Here is an 18986-nt window from a genome sequence, read left to right as displayed (position 1 = left end):
GTCAGAAAGAAAACACAATTTGTTTTTAACTTTCCATTTACATACTCCATAATTTACTGCTCTCATTTTAATAATTATATAATTTATAACACGTTTTTCTTACAGTTTTGCTTACATATCAAATCGATAACATTTTATAAAATTAATTCAAATGCTGAAAATAATGTACAATGATGAAACAAATATACACAATGCTTGTTGGCCTGTTTGTGGATAACATATATGTATGAATTTGTTAATAACATTATTTAACAACAAACATACCATGCACATGAGCACAACTCTGCCCAGATGTAGGAAACTGAATTTAACCCACTAAGGGAACTAGGCAAAATCGCAACAGTCTGTTGAAATCTGGACACCGTAGCGCTCATGTGACAGTTTGGTGAAATTATAAACTGTAATTTATAATCTAAGAATATATTATTCATGATAATTAAACTTTTAAACTTGTTGTTGTCTAACACTAAATTATCGTACATTAAACTATATATATTTATATTACGATTTGTATGCAATTCTTCATCATCTTCTTTCTTGTTTTTTTTTATCTAATTGTACATACATATTGTACTCGTACTTATTTAAGTATATTCAAAACTAAATATAGGTATATTTATATATAGCTTAGTTTGCGCTAAAACCTACTGGAAATGTGTCAAGTTTTTGCTTTTTACTTAATTTTCTTTAGATTTTTTTGAGCTACACTCTCGTACAGAATAAGATAACTAAGTTCCGTTGAGTTCAAAAGGGAAAAGGGAGAGGGGGACTGAACTAGCCGCTCTTAACTTGTTTTTCTTGAAGCGTGCAAAGATTGAATTTGAAAATTTGAACTCGAACTGCTTATAATTCAATAATTATCGAACTGCTTGCGATCATCATCTATCTACGTTCATCGGTCTTTTGGCATTTATTTGATAAACTCTACACATATTGATTTGCTAAATTCTAAATTTACTACAAGTACTTAATATGGACTTTTGAAAAACTTTACACGCGCCAAGCGCTAACTTTGCATATGTGTGTGTTTTTTTTGTCAAGCAAGAGATGCTAACAGAATGGAGATAACAGAACTGTTAACTCAAACGATAACGATAACAGTAGGAGTTAGAGTAAGTTTAACGGAAAAAGAAACGGATACGGAATTGCAGCCAAAGAGGGAAATTAAATTCCATGATATCGTATGTATGTAGACTAGGCGTGTTAGACATAAGTACATGAGTATATAGCTAGATATGTATACATATACGCTATATACAAACATATACTGTACGTTGTAAGCTCATAAATACACAATATATATAATCATATTATTAATTAATCGTCAATAGATAAAAACTCTTAACAAATTGTTTTCTTATTCTTTTCGATTAGCTTATTAACTATTATAATGAATATGTCTTTAAACTTGTCAGTGTTTTTGTTTGCTGTTGCTTTGCTGTTATTGTTTTTGTGGTTGGATTGCTGTGTTTGCTGTGGTTGTATTTGGTTGTTGTGGAGATGGTGGTGTTGGTGTGGTGGTTTTTTGGTGATATTTTTGATTGGTGCGCAGCGCCCCAGGCGGTCCATAAATATGCAACTATGTGGCCAAGAGGCAAGTACGGTTCAGTTAGTTATGGGCATTATATGTTTATGTATGATGCGATTTACAACCAATTTATACTTGAAAATTTAGCGGCTCCAGTCATCTGGGTCCAACCCGATTAGCTCCGCTTGCAATCTGCCCTTAGTCTTACAGCAAATGGTTAAGCAAAATACTCTCAATGCAATCCGAAATTGCGGCGACATACCGGTCATAATCACAATTTTCCAAAATGAATTCAATATACCAATCCAAACGACTGCGAAATTGATAAGAGTACTTTGGATAACGTCGCCCGTGACCACCTCATAAAGACGCACCAATATCCAAGGCAGCCAGGACATCCAGAATGCAAAGACTAATGCGAATGACATCATATGACTAGGGTTCGATAAATTTTCAGCCAATGCAGTTGCATATTCTTTATCATGAATGGGCTCGCCGGACCTGATCTTACGCATCATAACAAAGATGTAGCCATAGTTGTGTACAATCGATATGAGGCTGGGGCCTAATACTAATATCGCCAATGTGGCACTATATGCCGCCATATTGCCCCAATCCAGCATGCAAATGTGCGCCAAATTATTCTCAATGGGCTGCGTGTAACCCAAAATCGGAGGACAGCAAAGTAACGCTGCCGATATCCATGTGAACACCATCCAGCACTGGCAGCTGTAAAATTATACAATTTATCGATTAATTCAAAATTACTACCGATTAAACGAGTGTTCTCGCATTTACCGCGTTTTTGTCTGCACCGTTTCGTAGCGCAGAGGTTTGCGTACTGCCAGATAACGATCCACCGATATCCACATGAATGTGTACACGGATACGGCCCACAGTGTGACCTCCAGATAGCCCGTAAAACGGCACACGATATCGCCGTACATCCATTCTCCGGTCAGCGCGGGATAAACGGAGAATGGCACCACGAGTAGACCGCATAATAAATCCGCAATTGCTAGCGATAGCAGATAATAGTTGATAACCTCCGTGGGACCTAAGGGAATTTAATTATATTTAATTATTAATTTTAATATATATTATTAAATTTGAAATTATATAAAATTAAATTGAATTGTTAATTAAAAATCTTAGTTACTAATTAAAATTTTAGTTTAAAGAAATTGTTGTCGTCTGCTTCTAGTGAACTTAATTTATAGACACGTAAATAAATAAATAAATATTTTAAGGCTAAACAAACAAATTATTACTGTTTTAATAGACATAAAACTTACTAAATAAATTAATTAATTAAAAACTCAAAATGTATTTAGTTTAAATTACAATTTTTTAAATTTTTTAAAAGTTTTTAATCTAAGCAAATTCCATAGGGACAATCAGATTAGCGCTGGGATAAAAATAACTAATTAGATAATAAATTATAAACATTAAATTTGTAATTTAAATGAATAGATTAAAAAATTAGAACAACTGCATAATTAAAGCAATTGCTATAGTGATACGTTTACCTTGTAGTGCTAGAATGTAAATAAATGAATAATTCGATAAATATAGAAATAAATGAATAAATACGTAATTAAATAAATTAATAATAAAATGATAAAAAAAACCCAAAAAAATTTAATATAAATATAAATATATGTATATGTATATATTTAATAAATGTGAGAACGCACCTTTAAAGTTGGCATAGGTGGCGATAATCAATAGGTTTGATAACACTATGGCCACGCCCAGTATGGAGATGAGTACGGCTTTGGTTAGGGCCTCCAATTTGGAATTATCCTGCAGGTAGCTCATTTCCTGCATTTTTCTGGCCACTGCAAGTGAAAGCGCTCAGGCTTAAGGTTATGCAAAGGCCCCCAGACGTAACCGTACCTCACTTCCGGTCATGACGTCCTGCAGTTAGCTTGCTTTAATTTGTGTGTGTGCTTGTGTGTGTGTGTTTAAGTCTCGTATGTTTATGTGTAGTGCTGGCGCCCTCTATTGTGCAATAGTCAGCTGCACACGCGAAGGTCGTCGTCAAGTTAGCGTCGCAGTCGCCGTCGCTGTCGCCGTCGCTGTCGGCAGCACCTTGAGTTCCGAATTTGTATAAATTTTTGTGTTGCCTGCTTTTAGGCTGGCGCCGAGCCAAGTGCCGCAATTCGATTGTTGTTGTCGTCCTGTTGGGGGCTGCGGTTAAGGTTAAGGATAATGTTTGCTATTTGTTTGCCAAGTCGCATGTGTTAGAAGCTCGTTTAAAACTTTCGATTAAAATTTACCTTTAAAAACTACTAATAGACAATTTCATTTAGTTAAAGTTTTAGTTTAAGTCAAGTATCTTTTTCTGTATTGGTATTAAATTCACAACGCTTCTTTGCTAATTATAATAAAATTTTTTTAAATATCTTTAAATGTTCGTTATGCTCTTTTTATGCTACTAAAAGTTTAAATATATTCTTGTTTATGCATATATGCAATATATATGTATATTGTTGTTGTTGCTGCTAAATTTGTTTGACTAAGTAATTTTTTGTAATAATTTAAAAATTACGCATTTCAAACTTTTAAGTGGAAGAATAATGATTACAATTATTAATTAAGTTTTATTACTATTTAAATATTTATGAATACGTTGAAGCTATTTTCTTCAACTGCTTCTTCTGTCTGTTTCTTCTACTTTATTTTTGTTATAATTATATAACTATATTTAGAGCACAGCACAAATTTTTCTTTTTCTTTATTTATTTAAGTTGCTTGAAATATTCGTAAGGCTTTTGATGTGCTACGTTTTTTATGTAAGTTTAAAATATTTGACTAAATTATTTATTAATTCTCTTTTTTGTTTTCTGTTTTGCTTTTCGCTGCGTTGTGATTGTGATTATCCTTTTGCTTGTAAATTCTGGCTTTAGTTGTTGTTGCTGTTGTTGTTATTTGGTTTTATTTGCTCTAGTTGTTGTTGCTGTCAGTTTAAGCTATTTGTGCGCATCTGTAAAGACAAAAGGGTTTTGAAAAATAATAATTATTATTTTTTATATAACAATCGATACTTTATCCCTTTCCCCATATTGATGTGATCAATAAATTATTACACTTATTACGTGACTTTTAGCCGCATAAATGCTTTACATAAGCGTGCTTATCCTTTTTGTCCTGCCAGTGGCACATTGGCCTTTTGAATGCCACCTTCACCTAGCTGCACCACCCACACCACCCACACTACCACCACTAGCTGCTTCTGCTGCTGCTGCTGACCCACTTTAGATTGTGCACTTGACACAGTTTGAGAGCCATCGCTGCGACAGCCTCAAGTGGCATTGACTGCAAAACAATTGAGCCAGTTCCTGTCAAACTGCAATTAGCTGCAGCTCAAATTGAAATTTTACAGCAATTTTTTATTGTTATGTCAGTTGAGTTGATAGAACAATTAAAAGCTGAAATTGTTATCTGTTTAATCAATAATTATATCAGCTTGCTACATTTATTTTTAATTGTCAAATAACAATTTATTGTGTCATTTCATTTTCATTGTGAAATAACAATCTAATTTTCAATTTGCATTTAGAAATCTTAGCTCTTCTAATTTTTATTTTATTTAAGTTTTTTAGTAAATTCGGAATTCATTTTTATTATTACATTTTTGAGTGTTGCTAAACATTCTAAAAATTTTTTGTTAGCATAAACAAATATATAAATATAATGTAATATTTTAAATATATATGCTTTTGTATTACTTTCAGTGCAAAATTACCTATTTTGTTGAGAGATTTTCTTTAAGTTTTTAATTATTCAGTTAACTTAATTAAGCTATTAAATTTAAATTAATTTTTATTTTGATAATTATCAGTAATGCTAAAAACATTAATCTATATCTGTGACTCTTTCTTCCTCTTTACCTTATAATAAGAATGAACATAAATAAATTTTACAAAAATAGTTTTATGTTCGTTTTTTTAAATAGTTAGAAAGATGATAACAATTATGAAATTAAGCTATTAATTAAATTATTCAAATAAAATCTTGTAACAGAAAATATAAAATGTTGTATTTATTTCTTGTTACACAGAATTAAGATCTTATAATAATCTGAAAACTTTTCGGTTAGCGTTTGCTCACTTTGTGCTGAGTTTGTCAAACTGTACTTGGCAAAAAGCTGTTATCAAACTGTGCACCTTTGGCCTCTGTCACTGTTTGACTTCCATTATTGATGCTTAGTGCTTTTTGCAATCGATCAACAATCAACTATCCACACTCTTATCCCCTTCTCTGAGTAACTTTACCGCTCTGGCATCATTGGCGACGTCATTGCGCCATTTGCAACGCAGACAGACAGACAGACGGACAGACAGACAGATGGAAATAAACAAAGACAGGAAGCATTATCAAATGCTTTTAGAAGAGCAGTTGGATGACAAGATAGAAGAGGGGGAGGCTGCACAGGGGTAGATGTTAAGGGCTAACAGTGACTGTAACCAGTTTCTTCCCCTCTCCCTTTCTCTCTCTTTCTCTTTTCAACTTGGTAATTTAATTAATGCTAACGTCGCAATGGTTTGGCAGCCGACAGGTGATAAATAACAATGATTTGCATTTGCTTAGGATGCCACAATCCCAACCTGCAACTGCCTTCTTCCCCTTTCCCCTTCCCCTCGCTTAACTGTCTCCCGCTGTCAATCATTGCGTAAGCGCGTGCAGTTGATGGCGTAGGCGTGGCAAGGAGGAAGGGGGATGGCAATGGTGCGGAAAACGTCATTTGTGCAAATGGTTTCATGGCGCCGCCATCAAGTCGCCAGTTGCTAGTTGCCAGTGGACTGAGCCTGGAACTGGAACTGGCAATTACAGTGAAATAACTGTTATTGCTGCCAACTTAACCGTAGCGTCGATTTGTGCCACATAATGAGGCAGGCAGCAAGGTTGGCAAGGCTGAGAGGGCAACGACAATAAGGACACATGAGAAATGAGTTCAGCGAACTCATCAACAAAACTAAATACTTGTGTATTTATAAAACAATGCCAAGAAAAAAATCAATAAGCACGTGATTTCTTTTTATATGATTAATTACGGAATAAATCAGTTTATCCGGTTGAGGAAATTTACAGAAAAAACAAAGTCTTGAGGTTGATGAGATTTTGATTATCGCATGGCGACAGCTCAATAATTTACTTGAGTGAAGTGTGGCCAGAATTGAAACAAATGTTGCCCCATTTTATGGCATAAATGTGCGAGGCACAATAGTACACATGAGAGCTAAGTATTGTTAAATATATACATTAACAGTCTAGAGTAGTGAAATAAATCCAAACTGAAAATCTAGTTGAAAAAAAATAAATCGAGTTGTCGATAGATCTGCAAATAATACATCGAGTAAGAAATAGCGAGTTTTTCTAAAACTTTTTTTTTTTTTAAAGCGTTAAGGGAAAGTATGGAATAAATGGACAGTGATGGAAAAAAATTAAGTTTTTCAATTTTTATGCAGAATCAAATTAGTGGCCGAATAATGATAAAATTGCCATTTCGCAAGGAAATCGGTTCAGATTTGACAGAGTTATGACAGCTTGAAGTTTTTGAAGAAGTGTCAAGGGAAAAAACAGACAGTGATGGAAGAAAAATTTAATTTTCGAATTTTGATGCAGAATAAATATAGAGGCCAAATAATGATAAAATTGATATTCCGCATGGAAATCGGTTAAGATTTGACAAAGTTATGACTGTTTGAAGTTTGTGAAAATGTGTCAAGGGGAAGGTATGTAAAAAATGGTCAGTGATGGAAAAAAATTTAATTTTCCAATTTTCATGCAGAATTAATATAGAGGTCAAATATTGAAAAAATTGATATTCCGCATGGAAATCGGTTAAGATTTGACAAAGTTATGACTGTTTGAAGTTTGTAAAAATGTGTCAAGGGGAAGGTATGGAAAAAATGGACAGTGATGGAAGAAAAATTTAATTTTCCAATTTTGATGCAGAATAAATATAGAGGTCAAATAATGATAAAATTGATATTCCGCATGGAAATCGGTTAAGATTTGACAAAGTTATGACTGTTTGAAGTATGTAAAAATGTGTCAAGGGGAAAATATGGAAAAAATGGACAGTGATGGAAGAAAAATTTAGTTTTCCAATTTTGATGCAGAATAAATATAGAGGCCAAATATTGAAAAAATTGATATACCGCATGGAAATCGGCTAAGATTTGACAAAGTTATGACTGTTTGAAGTTTGTGAAAATGTGTGTATGTAAAAAATGGGCAGTGATGGAAAAAAATTAAGTTTCAATTTTCCAATATTGATGAAAATCAAAATAGAGTTCAAATAATAAAAAATGAGACATTCCACAAAAAAATTGGTTAAGATTTAACAAAGTTATAACAGCTTAAAGTTGTGAAGAAAGGCATAGAAAAAATGGAGAGTGAAGAGAACAAACTTAATTTTCCAATTTTGATACAGATCGGTTTGGATTTGACAAAGTTAAATTTTCAGTTGTTTTAGAAATTTAATATTTAAGCACTCAAATTTTATCTACCCAACTTTGCAGTTCCTCTTGATTTTAAACGCAGTTCAATCTTTGTTCTATTATCAATGGCTTTCAAACTGCGCCAAAAAGTAGGCTGCATATATTTCAAACAAGTTTTCAGTTTGCTTTTGTTCACAGATTTATGAATGCTGCCAACTTTGTCAGCGAAACAAAGCGAAAACTTTTGGTTTCTATACGAGTGCACAGCAATGTATGTACACATGAGTGTGTGTGTTGTATAGAGAAGAGTTACACGTTTGTGTTTTGTGCCATTTGTGGGCTGCGCTTGTAGATTTCATTTGAAGCCATAAAATATGTATCGCATGCGTGTTTATGGCGCAACAAAGTCGCAGCGAGAGCTACAGATACAGGATATGAATATATGTTGCTATTGTTAGTATTGTTGTAGCTGCCACATGCCACATGACGCCACAGCACAGTCAAGTGATTTAGAAAGCCACGAGCGACGTTGCCGCTTTGGGAGCTGTCATTAAATCTTATTTAAATGCCAGCCAGGTGGTTGGGCGTCTTCAAAATGTAGGCACTGTAAGGGGTGAAGGTAAGCGGTATGGTAAGAGGGTGGACTCGCTAAAAATACAGGCAAATGCGAAGGCCAAGGCGAGTGCATGATAAAAAAAAAATAATAAAGGATACTCAGTTGATGACGTTGGCGCGACAAGTCAAAGCAAGGCTGCTGCTGATGTTGCAGATGAATGTGGCAAGACAGAGACTGAGTGTGTGTGTGTGTGTGTGTGTGTGTGTGTGTGTGTGTGTGTGTGTGTGTGTGTGTGTGTGGAGGCTGCCACGTCATCAGGGCAGGCTTATATAAGTAAGCATGACCTCAGCCAGCTATTGAGACAGCCTGCTGTGTGCCTGTCACTTTTTACCTTGTCGCATCTATTTTTAATGCTGTTTATTTTTAGGCACAATATACAAGCCAACTGCTGAGACTTGGCTCACAGTTTAGCAGCCTTTCAGTATTTACACACGCATTATTAATAGTGTCGCATATGGCGACAACTCAACAACAAAAAACTGAAACTCTCTGGTGACTTAAGAACTTGCCAAGTGGCAAGTTGCAAGTTGCTAGTCACAAAGTTGCAAGCGGCAAGCTGCATTGCCAGCAGACCCGACGGCCTGTTGCATCCGACGCTGCCAAACAGTACATAAAACTTGGCTAAAAACTTTCTCGACGCCAGCAAATGCAATTAATAAATGCAAATTTAAAGTGGAATTTATTTTCTGCTATGAAGAGCAAGTTGTTAAGCTTTTGCAATAATTTGGCTTTGGGTATTGAATATATTAATAATTAAATAAATATTTACTTATTCAAAACAATAAAAAGTTAAAAAATAAAATAAATACAAATTTTGTAAATGTGTTTGAGTCAATCAAATTTTTTTTAAAGTTTGTTTCAATTGTTTTACAAAATTAAAACTATTATTTTTTTTTTGTTCGTTTGTTTTAATTATCCTTATAATTGAATAACTATGTATCTCTTATTTAATTGTTTGAAAAGTGTTTTAGTGGCCAATTTAATAATTTTTTTTGCTATATATATTGAATAAATATTTTTTTAAAATTGTTTCGCTTTAATATTTCAAATTGTTATCATAGTATTAATAAAATTAATAAAAATAATAATTGTAAATAAATAAATTCTTCTTGTATTATAAGAATAATAATAAAAAACAATATAATACCAACACAAATAATAATTTATATTATCTAAATATATATATATTTTATAAATTTTTATATTTTTTTAATTTTTTTCATATTTTATTTAATTTTCCTAAACAAACATTTGCTAACTCGTTCCTTTTTTAGTTGTTGTTCAAGTTGTAGTTTATTTCGTTGTTTTTGTTATTTAGGGGCAGGTCATAAACTCGGCTGCCCAAACCATTTCATTAAATTATATTGTCACACACACACACACACACACACTCAACATGGCGTATACGTAATATTTTCATTTGTCCCAATTCAGCGCTGTGCTTTGTTGTTGCTTCTACTCGTCGCTGGTGGCCAAGGACACGCTCAGCGACTTGACGACGCACCCGTGTTTAGTTTTATATCGTTTTATTCCCTTTTTGCAGTTTTAATATTATTTTACTTTCTTTTCTTTTTCTCCCGCCGCTGACTTTGATTTCCCAGGAAACGTTGGCTAAGTTTTCGCTTTGCATTTGTTTCTTAAAGGGGAGAGGAGATAGGGAATAGCTGACAAATGCTATAAATTACTTTTGACAAGGAAAAGCTAAATATGCTCGGCTGCTGCTTCACTTTTCCACTATCTTAGATCCTTCTTGCGCTGTTGCAGTTGTCGTCATTGGCAACGCGACGTATGCGTAATAAATAAAACTTGCGCTAAGTTTAAGGACAGTGGTGCGACTGATACCGGCACACACACACACCCCCAACACACACACACAGCACACATAGATAGACAGACAGTCAATCAATAAAAAAGCAACGACAACGTTGTTGCTTCAATGCTGCAACTTGACATTCAGCGCAGTCTGCCAAAGCCAAAGCCAGTGCTTCAATCAATATGTCAATGCATCAATTTGCCAGTCTACAATTACTGTAGTTGTTGTTGTTGTTGTTGTTGTTGCTATTTGCCGTTTGATTGATAAGCGAGGCAGACAGCGTGTGGCAAGGAGGCAAAATGAGGCATGCCTCTGGTTTTCATGTCAGCTGTGTGCTGAATATCAATAGAAATACAGTTATATATAGAAATCGAAAGAGAGAGCGAGAGAGTGTGAAAGCGTAAGAGACAGAGAGCGAGTGAGAGGGAGGGAGGAAGGTAGAAAGAGAGAGAGAGGGAAGCTATCCTTGCTACTTGTATTTCATTTGCAATTTATTGGCTCGTTGTTGAAACAGTCGCTGTCGCTGCAACTGCCTGCAGAGTGTGGCAAGTGTGGCAAGTGGCATGGTTGCATGTGGCAATTGTTTTGCGCTCTGTTTGACATTCAACCAATTTGCAACTGCAGCTGCTTCCATTCACTTAACAATAACTGCAATTTCAGGCGACAACTGATATAATTTCTCGTTCCTTTTAAAAAACATTTTCCATCATAATTTGAGCTCTTGTCCATTAAGGCAATTAGTTTGCTGTGTGCGGAGGGGGCGTGCAACTTAACCATGCCACACCCACAACAAATACGACCAACCCTCGCCACTAACCAAAAATTGTGTGACATTGGCAATGCTCGGGCATGTTTATTGTCAGTTAAGAGCACGATTTGTGTTGACCAGGAAAGGCGTCAAGATGGACACACACAGCTGAAAATTGTCTTGATGGGTAAAAGAGGGAATGGGAAGAAGTGGGGGAATAGAAAGAGGAATACAAGGGGGAGTAGAAATGTGTGTGAGATTTGGAGGCGTTGTCTTTATGTCAGCTGACGTCGTCATTTATTTTTCTTGACTGATTTTAAATGGATCTTTATGACTTTAGGGAAAGAACAGAATTGTTGAAAGGAAATACTATATTTAATATGCCATCTATAGATAATGCTGAAATATAAAACAACTTCTCCTTATGCCTGCCTTACCAATTATGAAATTAAATTAAATGATATTTAATAAACAGATCAAGACAAATTTTAGAACACTTGTTGATTAAATATGTAATTAAAAAATACATTTTGACGTAGAATATTCATAAATATAAAAAGTTTTCACTTACAATTTAAATAATATAGAGTGTCTAACAGTCTGTAAGAATTTAATTCTTACTTTTATTAATGTCATTAATACAGAATGGTTTTTAATTTTGACACATTTTATACCCTAGCAGAGAGTGGTGTAATTTATTATGGAAATGAGCAACGCTTTGAAGAAAGCAATTCCGAGTCTATAAAGAAAGTATACATTCTCATATATATTTGTAAGGAACACCATTTAAATCAATATATACTACAGACACACAGTTTTAAAGTCATTGGAATGAAACATTCTAAAGATACCATTCTTTTAATGATAAGTACTACATGCTATAGATATAGCAGAACTTATTATATTGACAAGAAAATATCTAAAAATAATTGAATTTTAATGTGAAAAAACTTGCTTTACCTAAAGTTTGTCCATTTTTAATTATTATGAATTTTTTTGAATAATTTCCCCGTAAAGTTTCAAAAAATTTCTTAAAAATCTGCTGTCCATATAAATACAGCTGGCAGAGCATTAACACTTCGGTATTCTCTCATCACTCGAGATTCTCTAAGAAATATATACAAATTTTATATTTTTAGCTTTGCCGTTGTTGTTATGGTTTCTTGTTGTTTCTTTTCTACATATTCATTGGCTACTTTTTTTTTTTTGTCATGTTTGCTATTAAACTGTGGCCGCAATATGTATTCACTCTTACTTTCTAATTTCTTGTTGGCTTTCAGCTAAGTGATAACAGATGTTTTGGGGCACAACATGGGAATGGCAATGGACACGCGATGCAACAACACGACGTGGGGCAACAACATACGTTGCGGTCATAAATCTTGACGTAGGCGCGTTCAACTTAGGGAATGTGACATATAAATAGTGTAGTATATAATATATACTAAATATATACTATTGTCTGAGTAGAATATTAATGTTAATGGAATTCATCATCATAAAAAATAAAAAATATAATTTAAATATATTTATGATAATTATAAAAAAAAGATTATAAATCAAGGTCTTGTTGTGGCAGTTGCAGCTTGCTAATTGAATACGTGGCATGGATAGAAGTAAAAACAATTACGTTCGTTGTCGAAATGGTAGAGAAAGCAAAGTGAGAATGTTGCACGCACCATTTGGCATGTAAATTAGACGGCAGCCTTGAAGTATGCAATGCAATTTGTACGCTGGACATGGAAAAAGTGTTGCATGCGGCCAGCCATGTGTGAATTGTGGCAAGAGGATGCAATAGTCAATAAAAAAAAAACAAAAGGCACTCGCTAAGAACTACAACTCGACGATCGGACTGCTTTGAATTATGCAAAAGCCACAACGACGACCTTGAAGAAGGCGCCACGCAATTTGCAAGGCAAAACGCCGACACGACTCAACTTGAATCGACAAGACGACACGCGTTTAAGCTTGCAAGACTTGGCCCCCTGGAGGCCAGGTGTGAAATTTCCCATTGTGTGATCGATAAATTGTCCATGTCTGTGTAATATTATGATACGCGCGCCCTTGAAGGCAAATTTACGACAAAATAAACAACTTGACGGCAGCCAACGGACCTGGAGCAATTCCTGCTAGATAAGCGCAAGGATACGAGTCAAATACAACAACAACAACAAAATAAAAGGAAAAGCTGAGTCGTTTTTATGACAGAGCAAAAGTTATCGACGGCAGCCAAAAGACAAATTGCCTATAAAATAAAGAACATAAAAAATTAAAGAAAAGCGAAATGCGGCAAAATGTAGCGAAGCGAAGCAAAAGATAAGCATGCAACAAAATGTACAGTCTGTCAAGTAATTGTTTTGACAAAATAAAAAAAAAAGTGAAACCGTTACTCTTGATATTTCAATTTTAATTATTATTGTTAGGACTGTTTTAGTACGAATCAAGTTTATTCATTTTTTTTTTATGGATAAATTAAAATTGAGAAATAACCATTAAATACATACATTTATTTATTTTTTAATTTTGTTTAAAAAAATTTTTAAGCATAAGTTTACTGATTGTTTTCAGAGATATTTATAATATATATTTTTACAGTTGATTTGTTAGTTAAAATTTGTATTTGGTTGCATTCACCAGAAAACATGCTCCCTCACACAAATTTAATGCTACTGATACTTCCTGGTAAACGCTTTAAAAAATTTTTCTGCCAACACCTGAAAATCGAATTATCGATAATCAATCAGCGCCCAATATTATTATTTTTGTTAAAACAATTTCATAATATAGTGTATATAGAACTTATGATGTTAAAAAGTAAGAGGAGCTAAGTAAATTAATATAATAAAACTAAATAAGCTAAGCTTTAATATTGATAAGATTTCGCAAGGATTGCCAAAGAAAAAGTTCTTAAGCTAGCGAAATGATATTACGAGAAATTGCAAAGTCTGCGTTACAAATAAGTATAAGTATAAGTATGAACTTAAGCTGCTGCCTTTGACAGCGTTGGCAGCGCTGCCTCAAATGAGCTTTTCAATATTTACGCAGCGACTTGCGCTAATCCCAAGGAGGCTGCTCTGCCCTGGCTCTGCCCTGTCTCTGCCCTACCTCTGCCCATCCTCTGCCCAACCTCTGCTGCTCTGACTGCTCTGACTGCTTGCCAAACATTTTTTGCATTGAGCTTTTCAAGCGAATTTTGTTGTTTGCTCTGCCTATTTGAAGCACTCTCAAGCACATCTGCAGAGTTGCGGACGCTGACGTCGACGCTGACTGCGCTGCTGGCAGAGCTTGGATGTCTTTGGCTTTTGTGGCCATTTTGGGGTTGTTTATGTTTTGCTTTGCTGCTTCGCTTTTGTGTTGAGGTAGGATGCGCCCAGAATCTCACTTCATACTCTCGTATGTGTGTGCGAGATGTGTGTAGTGCGTGTGTGTGTATTCTAGGTGTGTGTATTCTAGGTGTGTCTATATTCTATACTCTATACTCACCTTTGACATGACTTCTTCAGAAAGTTGTCCAACATTTAGTTTCGGTTTCGTTTTACTAAATTTCTTGGTGTTTAACTTGTTGTTGTTTTTTATAATTTTTTGTTGTTGTATATATTTAAGTATAGTTATTACATTTTATCTTGAACACTTTGTCTTTATCACTTTATTTTTTGGCTGCAACGGTCGTAAACTATCAAATGTCTAGCTGCCAGATGTATGAGCTTATTTATGACAATAGCTAAAACTCCCCGTTTATAGGGAAACCGACTAATAGCTCACCAAACTGGCGTTCTAAGGCCCCCCAATAAATCAATCAAATAATATTTTAATGCATGCATTAAATAATAGTCAAATGAAATAAATGATAAGATAGTCATAAATTCAAATATTTGTGAAAAAAAGTTCAGACTAGGGCTCTAAATACAATTTAGATAAATGTAAGTTCTCGGAACTTTTGTTCGCCATATCCTATATAATCTACAAAATATGATATTTGTTTTCTGTTTATCTAACTTAACTACGAAGGTAAACTGTATGAATTTATGATATATTTAAATTTTAATTTCACTTTTGTCATTTATTTTAATTTGGATACATTTTTCAATTTCCAATAATTTCCAATAATAATTTTTGATTTTAAAATATCTTTACAGTGAAAATTGATTTGGTTTATGATTTAACTTTATTTTAATTTCACTTATTTTTTTGGCAAACTTCTGTCATTGATTTGAACTGCTAATTTATGCACATTAATTTGCACTCGTTTTTCAATATTCACTCTATAATAATTTTTGATAGTTTTCACGCACTTGCCACACGTGCTGCCAATGTTTTTGGGGGCACTTGCAGCTTTTATTTCTCATATTTTTTTTACTTGTTGGCTTTTCTTTTGCTGCTGCTGCTGCTGCCTTTTCTTAGCCTTCAACACACACATACACATACACATACACACCCGACGCACACACTTACACAGACATTGAGAACATGTGCGCAGGTGTGCGCTTGAATTTTTCAATTATTCACAAGTTAATTAAATAAATTTGCATAATTCGCCAGCTGCATAACTTTAATTAATATCAATAAACGTTTTTCACATGCGCTTTTTTTTTTTTTGTCAATTTCATTGACACACAAAATAAAGGAACACAAAAAATGAGCTGAAACAGTTTTCTTTTTTTTCTTTTTTTTTTGTGGCCAGAAGCGGAACAGCAAGAACAGAAAATTTTGTTTGCTGGCCCCGTCTATCCGTGTGTAGGTGTATAGATGATTGTAAGAATATGTGTGTGTGTGTTTGTGTGTGTGTGTCTGACTGTTTCCAACAACCACTGAACGCGCCCGCGCTGCTTCTGCTGCTGCTGCTGCTGCTCTTTGCGTGCGTACGTGCAACGCGCTGACTGTCTGACTGGCGACTGGGCCATTGAATTCTTACTCCAATTGGACTAACGCCCAGAGAGCCAGCCAAACGAGAGAGGGAGAGCGCGAGAGAGAGCGAAAGCACCGCTTCTTGCTGGAACGTGCGCGCCTGCAACAACACGCAACAGGAAAGAGCAGTCAGCGTTGAGCTTTCGCCTAGTTTACGACGACGCTTTTCCGCGAGCTTTTGACGCACATGGCATTTGTTTATATTTGTAGTGTTTTCCAGGCGCTGGAACGCCGCTGTCGCGTCGCATATAAAAATAGCATTGCATATTTTTAGGCCGCAAATGAAATTAGCCACAGAATTAAGAACTGTGACAAGTTTTGTTACTTTTTATATATTTTTGTGTGCGTGTTATTAATTTTGTATACACTATTTTACAGTGTTAAGCATATTCATTTTCTAATTTAAACAAAAATTTTTATCGAATTATAATTATTGACTAAATCTGTGTTGCGTTTGCCTCTGTGCCACTGTGGCCAATATTCAAAGCCATTTCAGCCTGCGAGTGCCTTAGTGGATACAGATGATCCATGTGATCGATGAATGGACGCACTCCCTCTGGATTCTTCATATACTTGGCCACACTTAGGATGATGTGACGATAGATCTGATGATCGCGATACGCGGCATTCGGTCGTCTCTTCTGTGGCGGTCTACAAAAAAAAACGATTTTGAAAATAATTTAAATTATTAATATTTTAATGCAGAATCAAACAAGAGGCTAAATAATGATCAAAATGACATTCCGCATGAAAATCGGTTAAGTTTTGGCAAAGTTATGAGAGTTCGAAGTTATTGATAAAGTCTTAAGGGGTAGGTATGGAAAAATATGACAGTGATGACCTAAAAATTGAATTTTTTATGTAATTAAGATTTTGATGCAGAATCGAAATAGAGGCCAAATAATGATCAAAATGACATTCCGCATGAAAATCGGTTAAGTTTTGGCAAAGTTATGAGAGTTCGAAGTTATTGATAAAGTTTTAAGGGGTAGGTAAGGAAAAATATGACAGTGATGACCTAAAAATTTAATTTTTTATGCTATTAAGATTTTGATGCAGAATCAAACAAGAGGCTAAATAATGATCAAAATGACATTCCGCATGAAAATCGGTTAAGTTTTGGCAAAGTTATGAGAGTTCGAAGTTATTGATAAAGTCTTAAGGGGTAGGTATGGAAAAATATGACAGTGATGACCTAAAAATTGAATTTTTTATGTAATTAAGATTTTGATGCAGAATCGAAATAGAGGCCAAATAATGATCAAAATGACATTCCGCATGAAAATCGGTTAAGTTTTGGCAAAGTTATGAGAGTTCGAAGTTATTGATAAAGTTTTAAGGGGTAGGTAAGGAAAAATATGACAGTGATGACCTAAAAATTTAATTTTTTATGCTATTAAGATTTTGATGCAGAATCAAAATAGAGGCCAAATAATGATCAAAATGACATTCCGCATGAAAATCGGTTAAGTTTTGGCAAAGTTATGACTGTTTGAAGTTTTTGATAAAGGGTCAAGGTAAAGGTAAGGAAAAATATGACAGTGATGACCTAAAATTGAATTTTTTATGTTATTAAGATTTTGATGCAGAATCAAAATAGAGGCCAAATAATGATCAAAATGACATTCCGCATGAAAATCGGTTAAGTTTTGGCAAAGTTATGACTGTTTGAAGTTTTTGATAAAGGGTCAAGGTAAAGGTAAGGAAAAATATGACAGTGATGACCTAAAAATTGAATTTTTTATGTTATTAAGATTTTGATGCAGAATCAAAATAGAGGCCAAATAATGATCAAAATGACATTCCGCATGAAAATCGGCTAAGATTTGGCAAAGTAATGACTGTTTGAAGTTTTTGATAAAGTGTCAAGGTAAAGGTATTTAAAAATATGACAGTGATGACCAAAATATGAAATTTTCTAAAAAATTAATATTTTGATGCAGAATTAATATACAGGCCAAATAATGATCAAAATGATATTCCGCAAGAAAATCGGTAAGGTTTTTGCAAAGTTATGACTGTTTGAAGCTTTTGAAAAAGTGTAAAACAGAAAGTGCGAATAAAAAGGACAGTGAGGTAAAAAAAAATCAAATTAATCAAATCATTAGGAGTTTCGAGAAACCCTTAAGACTGACTATTTAAAATTTTGATTTATATTCCTGTTATCTAATTCTAGATTAAATCTATTAAACTCACCTTTCCTGAGCGCGCTGAATAACGCGTCTACGTCTTGCAATTTCAGTTCTTCGACAGCTTTCGCAGTACGCGAAGTAGCCACAAATGGAGATGACAATAACGGCAATGGTGTAAATTAACCAGCTCCAACCGAGGAAGCTGCAATTCGACGATCACATATTATAACAATTTAGTGAATGTAAAACATTTCTTACGTCACAAATGTTGCATTTAATTCCTTCCAGATTTGCGAGACATTCTCGCGCTGATTTTTCTTTGCCTCGCTTCTCCAGAAGGCAAACGAGAACATGTTGTTCTTCAATTTTTAGATGTATTTATTTTTGGAATTTATTTAAGCCTACAACAAATGTCAAATTGATTTTATAAGCCAAAATTGTAATCATTTAAATGTAGTTGGAAAGCAAAGCCGACTTAGCAACAACAACAATGAGTAGAAGAATTTAAAATATCTGATTTGGTGTCATCTCTAATTATAGAAATGCATTTGCTTATCCTTAACAACGAGGAAGTTGTTGTGAGAAATGTACAACACTTAATAAGGCGCCAAGGCCAACGATCAATGATCACCGATCAGCAAACTACGATCAATGATCGATGCTTAGACTGAGGTTTATTTCCAACTGGAGATTCGCTTTTGTCTCTGGCAATTCGTGCGCTTCCGTCAAGCTAAAGGGGTAAAGCAGGGGGGTTGGAGGTGGGTTGAGGGGTGGAAAAGCGTCTGGGAAAGC

General features: G+C 34.4%; 2 protein-coding genes across 3 annotated transcripts; both read right to left on the bottom strand.

Annotated features, from left to right (window-relative positions):
* Positions 1–22: 22 nt before the first annotated feature.
* On the bottom strand, positions 23–16054 carry LOC117788004 (G-protein coupled receptor 52). Of its 2 annotated transcripts, XM_034626656.1 has the most exons (6): positions 15951–16054; positions 14641–14814; positions 3428–4517; positions 3226–3369; positions 2327–2585; positions 23–2257 (listed from the first exon to the last, which is right to left on the bottom strand). In XM_034626656.1, the coding sequence occupies exons 4-6, from the start codon at positions 3356–3358 to the stop codon at positions 1672–1674; spliced, it is 978 nt and encodes a 325-aa protein (XP_034482547.1). In that variant the 5' UTR covers positions 3359–3369; positions 3428–4517; positions 14641–14814; positions 15951–16054; the 3' UTR covers positions 23–1671. The 2 variants fall into 2 exon arrangements, with proteins under 2 accessions (XP_034482547.1, XP_034482548.1); XM_034626657.1 differs by lacking the exon at positions 15951–16054 and adding an exon at positions 15515–15537 and having other exon boundaries at positions 3226–4517.
* Positions 16055–16385: 331 nt separating this feature from the next.
* On the bottom strand, positions 16386–18678 carry LOC117787900. The gene is made up of 3 exons (XM_034626526.1): positions 18453–18678; positions 18259–18396; positions 16386–16713 (listed from the first exon to the last, which is right to left on the bottom strand). The coding sequence occupies exons 1-3, from the start codon at positions 18545–18547 to the stop codon at positions 16500–16502; spliced, it is 447 nt and encodes a 148-aa protein (XP_034482417.1). The 5' UTR covers positions 18548–18678; the 3' UTR covers positions 16386–16499.
* Between the last annotated feature and the right edge of the window lie 308 nt (positions 18679–18986).

The sequence above is a fragment of the Drosophila innubila genome (genome assembly GCF_004354385.1).
Source record: "Drosophila innubila isolate TH190305 chromosome 3L unlocalized genomic scaffold, UK_Dinn_1.0 0_D_3L, whole genome shotgun sequence".
NCBI classification, from domain to species: domain Eukaryota; kingdom Metazoa; phylum Arthropoda; class Insecta; order Diptera; family Drosophilidae; genus Drosophila; species Drosophila innubila.
This window is presented reverse-complemented; position numbering and strand designations above follow the sequence as displayed.